At 36.5% G+C, this 12,059-nt stretch overlaps 1 protein-coding gene across 2 annotated transcripts in view; it reads left to right on the forward strand.

Moving 5' to 3' along the window:
* The window catches only part of fbxw7 (F-box and WD repeat domain containing 7), a 218,485-nt gene extending 210,669 nt beyond the window's left edge, over positions 1-7,816 (forward strand). For both annotated transcript variants that reach the window (XM_073842445.1, XM_073842447.1), the window contains 3 exons: positions 12-237; positions 1,149-1,359; positions 5,522-7,816. In XM_073842445.1, the coding sequence (XP_073698546.1) occupies positions 12-237; positions 1,149-1,359; positions 5,522-5,790 (706 nt within the window). In that variant the 3' untranslated portion in view covers positions 5,791-7,816. The remainder of the gene's footprint in view (positions 1-11; positions 238-1,148; positions 1,360-5,521) is intronic.
* The last annotated feature ends 4,243 nt before the right edge of the window (positions 7,817-12,059 follow it).

The following is a 12,059-nucleotide window of genomic DNA, read 5'->3' on the forward strand; positions in this document are numbered from 1 at the left end:
TTCTCTCTTAGGGTGGTGAGCGGTTCCCGGGACGCCACGCTGCGGGTTTGGGACATAGAGACGGGTCAGTGTTTGCACGTGCTCATGGGTCATGTGGCGGCCGTTCGCTGTGTACAGTATGACGGCCGTAGGGTGGTCAGCGGGGCCTATGACTTCATGGTGAAAGTGTGGGATCCTGAAACCGAGACCTGCCTACACACACTCCAGGGTCACACCAACAGAGTCTACTCCCTACAGGTAAACAGACATTAAACCACTTAAGCCTTTTGCTTAAAGGAAAATTTATGTTTTTGTGGATCATTGCTCTGTTAATTCTTCAGCAGTAAGGCAAAAAATCTTTAAAGCTCAACCATCACTCATTGCGAAGCATAGGTTAAAGAAATATTTTGTCTAAATAAGAAGCGCCATCATTTTGCCTTTTCTTTTGAAAAGCATTCATGACCCATCCTTCTGTTAACTGTGCAGGAGGTTTACATAAGTGCTATTAGTTGTAACAATAATAGGATCTGCAAAACTGTTAAGATTGTTTGTCACTGCCCAATTTAAAAGGTTTTTGTTCTTAATCAGTAACACTCATTCAAAAGTGCATTTAAATTGTTGTTTATACATTATTCATACACATTAATTAGTAAGTCATTATTGTTGAAAATGGTATAGAAATTCTAAACCATATGAAACCAACATGAATGCAAAGATTACATTGAACTTGAATTACAAAGCGGTGTAAACAAGATTTTTGTTATTTTGTCTTGGGTATTTTCTTTTGTCATTGACCTAGCAATTGTGCGACAAAGCAATTGTGCTGTAGTCCGTACTAATCCGCGTTTGTCCTGGTTTGTTCATATATCCATAATTTTAAGAGCTTTGCAATAATTACATTAGAAAAATTTAATCAAACATAGTGGCGTTCAATACAATAACAATAGAATGGAGAATATCTGGAATTCGGCTTGTGCTGCATCTCATTGAGAAATGAATCAAATCCTGCCATACTCAGTGCAGCTTTTATTGAATTGTTCTTGGCTTTTATTCTAGACGGAGAATAAGCCAAATGACCACTCTGGGTGTTTAGCCACAGTCATTTTCTTATATAACATGTCATTTAATAATTACTGAACAATGATTTATTTAATCCGCTCTTTCAACAGTTTGATGGCATCCACGTGGTGAGCGGATCATTGGACACGTCAATTCGGGTGTGGGATGTAGAGACTGGAAACTGTATTCACACGCTCACAGGTCATCAGTCTCTCACCAGCGGCATGGAGCTTAAAGATAATATCCTAGTCTCCGGAAATGCAGACTCCACCGTCAAGATCTGGGACATCAAGACCGGCCAGTGCCTACAGACACTGCAAGGTGAGCAGAGCCTGGTGTCTGTGATTTAAAACCATGATATCAAATTTAATGGAATGATTTATCCATTAACTCATTACTTTTTTAATTAAAGCCCCCTTGTAGTCCCACTCTATATTATTTTTCTCATTTGACAAGCTGTTTCACTCTAATATACAGTGGTGGCCAAAATTATTAGAACACTAGTATTTTCACCAGCTAAAAATCGTTTATTATTTTTATCTTTTGCTGTAGTGTGTCAGTAGGAAATATCAGTTTACATTTCCAAACATTAATTTTGCCATTAGTTTTAAGTTAATTAGTTAATAGAAGTTAGTTGCCTAAAACTTTTAACAGTACTGAAGCTTTGCATGTAGGTTTCTTGAAGCATCTTGGAGACATTGCCACAGTTCTTTTGGAATTAGTCGATCTCAGTTTGTTCTGTTTCTTCATGTCATTCCAGACAGACTGGATGATGATGAGATCAGATCTCTGTAAAGCACAGACTGTTGTCAGACTCTGATATTTCCTTCTGACACTACAGCAAAAGATAGAAATAACTGACTTAATACCATTTTTTAGCTAATGAAATTACTAGTGTTCTAATAATTTTGCCTTCACTGTACGCCATGATAGGAAAGAAAAGATCCCAATTTCTGCCGATTTCAAAAGCAATTTATTGTTCTTTTGAAGGAAAATTCATAAAATGCAGTTTTTGTTTCTCATTTGTGGAGCTTGGCAGCCAATGAACTGTCTGTATGAAAAGATTATTCAAAGTGTTCTACATATGTGAAAAAAATAGCACACATAAATTTGGAACGACATGAATAAGTAAATAAATGAAAATAAAAATATTTTTGGGGGGGTGAATCATTCTTTAAGAGCTTTTAGCTCATGAATTAAAGTCTGTTTAAAGGCAATTCATAGAATTGTTTCTAAACACACTATAAATGTTAGAAATGTATAGCGGAAACATGTTACAAAGACTGTGAACTATGTAGTACTAAATTGTGGAGTTTTTTTTATGGTAAGGACTTTTTGGGCAGGCCTGAAATTGTCTAGATGAAGCACTGGAGCCACTAAGCATGGCCCTTGCCCTAACACTATAATAACTAGAGCGCATTAGCATCAGTGATTTGCCCACTCAGTCTCAAGTTACTGTCATTACTACAGACTACAGTTTCCTAGCTAGCTATGCCTTCATCATGTAAATGTATTTTACCTGGCTGCGATAATTTACAAAACAGCTCGGTCTTCTTATTTAAATGCAAGTGACACACACCCAGCGTTTGAGAGCAAACAATACTGCTTATTTCTTCCAAATTTTGATAACTCATTTTATTTACTTGGTGTTTTTTTTTTAATCATTCACACTTGGCTGGGTGGTTAATAAAACATTTTCTGTGGTGTGACAAACTTAGAACATATTTAATATTACTTAACCTGCACTTTAATAATCAGACTGCCTTTTGTGCGGTTATTTAATTTAATAAAATGTTCTTCAGTTTTAAATATCAAATTTCTTTGTGCCTCAAGCACTTTATGCTGAAAACAATGGAATATCCATTTTAGACAAACAATATTGAGCAGTAGCACTACCTCACAGCCGTTTGTTTCCAAAGATTTATTTTTCATCATTTGCAACCTCTATTAGCATCTTGTGCCTTAATCTTGTAGAATGGTGAGGAATATATGACATGATGAAAGGAATTGGAGGGGGTTGGGGTGTGTTGTTGAGGGTGCCCAGAGGGCACTAAAGAGGGGGATGGACCCTATATCAGTTTGTAGATCATTTAATTAGGTCATTAAGCATTTCCTGTTATCACTTAATGACTCTCGTTTGACATAATACACACAAACACATTTAACCCGAGAAAAGATGCTCAACTCAGCGGCGGAGCTTTGAAGTGCGAATGCTCAAACACAGAGTCACTCATTAAAGAAAAGGGACTATTGTGGCACTCTGTGTAGTGTCTTGCACATCAATAGAGAGCGGCCATCTCATTTACATTCACAGTTGACTTTAGCACTCTGCTAATGGGTATTCATGAAGCAATTCATGCCTTTGAAATGGATATTTTTTAGTTTTCATTCACTCACGAACTTCATACTGTCTTTGTTCTCAGGCCTAGAGATGTTTGATAACGATATTTTCCGTATTTGACTCTGCGGATTGTCTGTGATGTTGCTGTAATAGCTCACCACACCCCTCTGCAGTAACAAGAGCCATTGTAGCGCATCTCTGTTTTGCTTTATATTCCTCGCTGACAGCAGTCTAAGGACTTCTGTTTAGACTCGCATGTTTCTTGGCCTATCAGAAAGACTGGCTCAATTCAATACCTCAAGGGCATAGAATCAAAGCCATTTATGCCACAGTATTTCCAGTAACCATAGTTACACGTTCTCTCTTCGCTCTCTCTGCCGCGGCAAGTAGCTGCAGTTCGATTTCTTGTCTATTGGTGATTTCAACGTTGCAGTGTGTGATGAGCCACTCCATCTGGAATTCCATAAGAAGCACACTTTAGCATACACTCTAAAAAATGATGGGTGAAATATGGATAAACCCAGAGAGGTTTGTTTTGACCCAGTATTTGGGTTAAATGTTTAACCCAACCTTCTGGGTAGTATTATTTAACTCAGGTATTGTTAAAAATTACTATATTACTATAGGTTGAAAATGAGCATTTATTAATATGTTCAATAAATTAACATTTATTAATAATTTAAAGAAACAATTAAAAACTAAACATTCTGTTATTAGTAGATGTTCACCCTAATGCTTCTAGTAATTGTGTCTGATTTTTAATTTACAACCTAATTTGGGTTCATTTTAAGCCAGCCATAAACAGTTGAGGTCAAAAGTTTACATACACCTTGCAGAATCTGCAGAATACCAAAATAGTCCCTTGTTTGTCCTGAACAGTTAAACTGCCCACTATTCTTCAGAAAAATCCTTTAGGTCCCACACATTTATTTGTTTTTTCGGCATTTCTGTGTATTTGAACCCTTTCCAAAAAGGATTGGATGGTTTGAATGGTTTTGAGATCCATCTTTTCACACTGAGGGACTCATATGCAACTATTAAAGAAGGTGCTCACTGATGCTTTAAAAGGAGAAACAATGCATTAAGAGAGTGAGAGCTTTTTGAATTTGGGTAAATTTAATTTATTTTGTTTTCTGGGAAACATGCAAGTATCTTATGTAGCTTCTGAAGGGCAGTACTAAATGGAAAAAATATCATATGTAGGCAAAATAAGAAAAATGTACACAGCTTCAATCTGTTCAAAAGTTTTCACCCCCTGGCTCTTGATGCATAGTTTTTCATTCTAAAGCATCAGTGAGCATTTGATCCTCCTGTAATAGTTGCATATGAGTCCATCAGTTGTCCTGTGTGTTAGAAGATAGACCTCAAAATCATACAACTACCACTAAACAAAAGAAACAGAGCTGTTCATTCAGCAGATCATTCAGATAACAATACAGTATTAAGAATCAAGTGTATGTAAACTTTTGAATGGGTTCATTTTTATTTTATTCAGGTCAGACTCAGTAGTAAATAAAAAAACGTGCATTTTGTATTATCCCTCTTATTTTGGTAAAACAGTTGAGTTAAATAAAACTACCCAGAAGATTTGGTTAAACATTTGACCCAACCCCTGGGTCAAAACAACCCAATCGTTGAGTTTGTTCATATTTCATATTGTGCAGCTTTTTGGAATTTAATGTTGAAATTTATTTGACAGTCCTTTACATGTGCTTTAGTATGCTAGTAAGCAGATCAAAAATTGCTTCAAAAGCACAACAAAAGATTATTAAAACAATGATTTAAAATGTACTTTAGGGTAAAACTTTTGATTCGACATTATTAGACTTTTTAAAATAAGTTAAAAAACATAGTTATGCGAGTGTACACACTATAAATATTCCACCCAAAAATGAATTCTGTCATCATTTACTCAACCCTGAAGTAGTTCCAAACCTATAAAACGTCGTCTTTTTTAAGAAACCTTAGATGTTTTCGTCTCGAACTATCTTTTTACTTGCCTTCGATTTCAGCAATATTATATCTGCAGGATATTTTTTAATAATTCTGTACTGTAAATATTTGAAATGCATTACAAGCATACACTTCTTTTTTTAAAGGCATGTGAGTCTCTAACTTCTGTTTCTTTAATTTTGCTCTCAGGTCCCCACAAGCACCAGAGTGCAGTAACATGCCTGCAGTTCAACAAGAATTTTGTCATCACCAGCTCCGATGACGGTACGGTGAAGTTGTGGGACCTTCGGACGGGCGAGTTCATCCGCAACCTGGTCACACTGGAGAGCGGAGGCAGCGGCGGCGTGGTGTGGCGCATCCGCGCCTCCAATACCAAACTAGTGTGCGCGGTGGGCAGCCGTAACGGCACAGAGGAAACCAAGCTCCTGGTGCTGGACTTCGATGTGGACATGAAGTGAAGGGGGTGAACTTAATGGGGACTTGTTTGGAAAACGGGGAGGGTGGGGGGAGAGCAACCTGCCCCGGGTCTCTCCGCGCCAGGACCGATCGCTCACTTCATGGCATCTCCACCTCCCCGATATGTTGCCGCCAACATTTCTCCCCGTCGTGCCACGGTCCACGACTGCCGCCACAGTTCCGTTCACCTTCCGAAGGGGGGAGGGGTGGGGGCAGACGCTCATGCACCACAGCATTCTGGGAAGGAAACTGACAAGAAGGACTTGGGAAGACAGGATAGTCCCTTTTCCTACCACTCAAGGCGACCTTGCACAGAGACTTGTTCGCTCAAGCCTGACTGAAACTCACACCCATATGTACAAACGTTATTTTTTTGATCAAAACAGTCAACACTGTATACATGAAACCCTAACGCATCAACACGGACACCGAGTGATAAATAGTGTATACAAATTAAATTTTAACGGAGAATGATGAGAATTTCGAAGAGCTTTGTACTGCGGGAGTGATTCGAGAGAGAGACAAAGGAAGCCAATTTTGTCAGTCCTCATCAACCTCAGCACACGCCAAATATCCCTTTCTTCCTCATGTGTTGTTGATTTTCTTTTGTATCCGTTTTTTCAGTTCGTTTTTTTTCCCCCACGACTCGTCTTTTGGTTTTCGCGTCAACAGCTGTGAATTAAAGTTTTGTGCTTTCTTTTCAAGTTCAGCATTTTTTTTTTTTTGTTCACTTTCTGCCTACTGTTGCAAACAACAGGTTTCAGTATTAAGCTAAACCCACTCTGCTGTTTCACACATTTTTGGGGTTTTGTTTTGTTTGTTTTTTTAATTTTATTTAGTAATTCATAAGCAGTGCCTCTCCGGATCGGAGATGACCTGCGTTTGTTATGTTTTTCAACCAGTCTGGTCTCATTAGCTCATCAGTGCTGGTGCTCTGTGGGAATGGGAATGTTTTCCCATAAGCTCCTGGGAATATGTCCCCCCCCCCCCCACCTATTTTCCCCCAGTACTGTCCATCCCAGTGGCCAAACTGGATTTTATGCTGCTAGACTCACAGAAAAATAAGGTGGAACTTTAACTGGCTGTGACGTTTTAGTCCCAGACGAAATTCTAAACAAAAGTAACTTGTAGAGTTTGAACTTGTAAAAACGACACAAACGTACCAACAAAAGCAAGATATCGACATAACAGCTTCTTTTTTTTGCCACTGAAACTTGAGCCAAATGTGCCTCTACGAGGCGTAGAGGAGGGAGAATGTCTGACAAAGAGACGGGTTTGTCTGCTGAGATGAAACGACGGACGTGTAGAAACTATTTTGCGCGTGTTTGCGAGCATGACTGGGTGTGCGTGCGGGTGTGTGTTTGAGCAAATTGTTCACACATTCCTTGGGACAAAAGCTCTGACAGCCTGTTCTGTGTGGAAATGTATGCTTCAACGAAAAAGAATACCGTTCTTGTTTTTAATTAGTTGAAAAACGAGATTGTTGGAACCAACGTTAAGTTACCGAAGAAAAAAGGTGGTCTTAGTGTACAGAAATCGGATTACATTTTAAGTGCTAGAGCTAACCTGGTTCCGTTGGTGACGCTCTCATGGATTTTTTTTTTGTTTGTTTGTTTTCTTGTTTTTTTCTTTTTTTTGTTTTGAATGGTAAAGCAGCTTCATAGATAAACAGGACGTAACCGCATCCGTAGCCAAACGATTCGTCTCATCCTCCAAGTCACACAACTCAAGCTGAACTGTGAAAGTGGTTTAACACTGTATATTAAAAGAAAAAACAATCTTGTTCTTTCTCCTGTTTTTTTTTTTTTTTTTTCTCGTTTTTTTCTCTTCCTGTTTAATTTATAATCTGGTTTGTGAAATCAGATGTTGGAGCTGTTTTATTTTTTCAGTTTATGTAAACTGCCTGGCATAACAGACAGATAAAAAAGAAACCTTAAAGGGATTGTGTATTTGTTTGATTCATTTAGAATTTTTATTTTCTTATAACTTAAGTGCAATAAAATGTGGGTTTTTCTTTGTTCATTTCAACGATTTTGCTTGTGTGTTTTTCTCAATGTGTGAATGTGTCTCATTTGTCCAATAAAGCTTCTAGAGTTTGTTCTGCTTAAGAAAACGCCATTCCAACCATGGGGCTTATTGCTTAATGTGAAATTCATTTAACAAGGCAGAATCGCTTGTCTTCTCAAGTCTTCTAGACAGAATGACATCTCTTCGCCTTTTCCTCCTACATCTTATTCTTTCATTAAAGGCCCAGATGCTTGAGTTACACTGCAGTGTGTCCTGCAGAACCGCTTATGAATCAGCCCAAAATATCCGACTGATATTTCTCAAGGGTAGATTAGTAATCCTTCTAAACCAGCTAGTGCTTGTTCATTCTTTAGAGTCTGCAACTCATAAGTATCATGTTCAGTCTTTGTAGGCCTCCGTGGTCACAAACCTTCGGCATCAGGAGAATGCAAGTCTGACCTCTTAGACTTAACCAAACATTTGTCAGTTGAGGGAAGATGTGTTTCTCTGTATCTATTGCAGAGTCATCCTGCCTGAAGCTACAAGGATGTTCATAGACTGTTGCCTAGCAATGGTTCAGCTCCGCTTAGTTACCACAGTGTTTGAATACTTATTATAAATCAAGAATGAATACTGGAAGAAAATCCATATTATGTTCTCTGCATTGTAACAAAAGTGCATAAAATCTATGGTTTAAAAACAAAAGCAGTGGTGGTTGCCAGAATTTCACAGTAATGTGTGACTCTAGACCACAAAACTAGTCTAGAGTAGCATGGTTATATTTGTAGCAATAGCCAAAAATACATTGTATAGGTTAAAATGATCGATTTTTCTTTTATGCCAAAAATCATTAGGATATTAAGTGAAGATCATGTTCCAGGAAGATATTTTGTAATGTCCTGTCGAGAATATATAAAAACTTAATTTTTGATTAGTAATATGCGTTGCTAAAACTTAATTTGGACAACTTTAAAGGTGATTTTCTCAATATTTAGATTTTTTTTTGCACCCTCGGATTTCAGATTTTCAAATAGTTGTATCTCAGCCAAATATTGTCCTATCCTAACAAAACATCAATAGAAATCTTATTTATTCAGCTTTTAGATGTATAAATCTCAATTTTAAAAAAAAATTGACCCTTATGACTGGTTTTGTGGTCATGGGTCACAACTTAGTGTGGTGAGTTTACTTTGAACTATATTTCATCAAGTTATATAACTACTTACCAACTACTACTTGAACTACTAAAATAAGTTTTTTTCTAAATATTTATAATGGTTACCACAATAATAATGTAAAATAGAAAGCCACATGATAAATTAGAGTTTATTGTGGCCAATATTTATATATAGACCAACAAGAACACTAAAATAACATTAACTAACAAAAAAAATTAACACAAAGCACTCTAATGTACATTACTGATAAACACAAAACTGTCAATAAAATATAATCATATGTGACCCTGGACTGCAAAACCAGTCATAAGTCGCACGGGTATATTAGGATCAATAGCCAAAAATGCACTGTATGGGTCAAAATGATTCTTTTATGCCAAAAATCATTAGGATATTAAGTAAAGATCATGTTCCCTAAAGATATTTTGTCAACTTTCTACCATAAATCTATCAAAACTTTTTTTTTTTTTTTTGCACCCTTAGATTCCAGATTTTCAAATAGTTGTATTTCGGCCAAATACTTTCCTTTCCTAACAAACTATACATCAATGGAAAGCTTATTTATTTAGCTTTCAGATGTATAAATCTTAAATTCAAAAAACTGACCCCCCCCCAAAAAAGGCTAGTTTTGTGGTCCAGGGTCACAAATTACTATGGTGAGTTTCTGGTATTACAAGATGACATTTTTTTTTTTTACCTATATTTACATCTTAAAACTATATATTTCATCAAGTTATAGAATGACTTAACTACTACTACTTGAAATAAGCTTTTTCTGAATATATATAAACTGATAACCACAATAATAATGTGGTAAAATAGTAAGCCACATGATGAATCAGTTTCCAGATGAAATCAATTGTGTCCTGTATTGATATACAGACCAACAAGAACACTAAAATAACATATTAACTAACATTTTTTTTTACTTTAACACAAATCACCCTAATGTACATTACTGATAAACACAAAACTGTCAATAAAACATAATCATATGTGACCCTGGACCACAAAACCAGTCATAATGGGTATATATTTATAGCAATAGCCAAAAATACACTGTATGAGTCAAAATGATAAGATTTTTCTTTTATGCCAAAAATCATTAGGATATTAAGTAAAGATCATGTTCCATTAAGATATTTTGTTAATTTCCTACCATAAATATATCAAAACTTCATTTTTGACTAGTAATATGCATTGCTAAGAACTTTTTTTTTTTTTCAACTTTGGACAAAATTGACCCTTATGACTGGTTTTGTGGTCCAGGGTCACAAATTACTATGGTGAGATTCTGGTATTACAAGATGGCATATTTGTGCCTATATTTACAACTTCAAACTATATATTTCATCAAGTTATGTAAGCACTTAACTACCACTAATTGAACTACTAAAATACACTTTTCCCTAAATATTTATACTTTTCAGTTTTTTATTTTTAATACATTTGCACAAATGTTAAAAACCTATTTTTTGCTTTGCCATTATGGAGTAGGGAGTGTAGATTGATGTGGGGAAAAAAGTAATTAAAGTAGTTTAACATATGATGAAGAGACTAAAAAGGAAATTGGAAGTTCAAGAGATAACCTTTTATTATTTTGTGTGGCTACAGCCTAGGGATTTAAACTTTTTTTCTATGTGATGATGATGATGGCCATACAAACAATATTGTTTGTGGATTCAAAATTTGGTGTGGGTGCATAGGATGGCTAGGATGGGTGTGAGATTTTCTGGCCTGAAATTTTGTCCCAGTCCGCCTCTGGATGCTCTGCATCTACATCAATACAAAGCAACAATTTATGCATCTTGTTGTTTTTATATAAAGAGCTTTAGACATCTGCTCTCTCTGTCAGCTCTGGTTATATGGTTCTTTATTCATTACACAAAAATTAAGACTAACATGCATTAAAAATCAACCTGAGCCCTGTGAGAGAAGAACTGTTTAACAGAATTCAAATTCTTGACCATCAACTCAGTTTTGGCATTTTAAGGAATATTCGAAAATCAAACTTGAAGATTGACTCGTTTGACAGTCGGTGACTAATCGCAGTGGACTTTCATTGGATTGGATGTCAGTTGCTGTTATATGGTTCACCTTTGACACATCTACTCTTGACATCACTTGACTCACTAATCTTATTTAGATGCTGGCAAGCCATTTTCAATTTTAGTTTGTATGAATCCGTTTCACTGAGAAAAGTTGCATGAAATCTCCTTCATTCATTAACATTTGATCTTTTTTTCCCTATTCAGGCAGTTTATTGACGAATAAATACCCCTCAATGTAGACGAGCTTGATTCAGAAGTTCACAGAGCCCTGTCTATTAGTCAAACACAATATGAAAGAGAAAAAAGGGAGAGAGCGTATCATTCTTATGATAAGAAGAAAGGGAGGCCTATATTGAAGAGATGAAGAATTTATAAGTGGAAAGGGGTGGGGGGTGGGGGGGTGGGTGATAAAGGATTAGGATCTTTTTCTTCACCCTGGTTTCTTTGTTCCTGTAATCCTGCCTCCCAGCACGAGTGGCACTCCATGGGAGAATCCTGTCTGTACAGTCTGATACTACCGGCACCACAATAGATAACTCATCTACAATCATATTCACTGCTGCGATAATCTGAGGGATGTAAAAAAACAAAACAAAGCAATCTTACCCAACCCAGTCAGAGTCATACATTTTGCTTAAGGAAGGAAAACATATGATTTTTGCAACACAAAATCACTTTGTATAATTAGAGGCAAATCTCTGTTGTCCATAAATGTTGATGTGTTACAATGAACCGTTTAATTTAGAAGAATGCCAGTGAATATGCAAGCTAGGTCTTTGAGAATATATTTTAGACGGTTGGAAACTGGAATGATTCTGCATGGTTTCTAATGTTTTCCTTTATAAAATATATTCCACAGGCGAAACGTTTGAGGATGCTGTATTACTGCTTCATGCTTCATTTACTTGCTGTATTGCTGAAGAGATAAAGTGCCAATTAGGTAACAAGCCTGTTTGAGCTGTGGTTCTAACTAAGGGTTAGAAGATAACTGAAGATATTGTTCAGTCTATTTTCCTTTTTTTTAGCTGCATAATG

Source organism: Garra rufa, chromosome 6, assembly GCF_049309525.1.
Source record: "Garra rufa chromosome 6, GarRuf1.0, whole genome shotgun sequence".
Classification (NCBI taxonomy): Eukaryota; Metazoa; Chordata; class Actinopteri; order Cypriniformes; family Cyprinidae; genus Garra; species Garra rufa.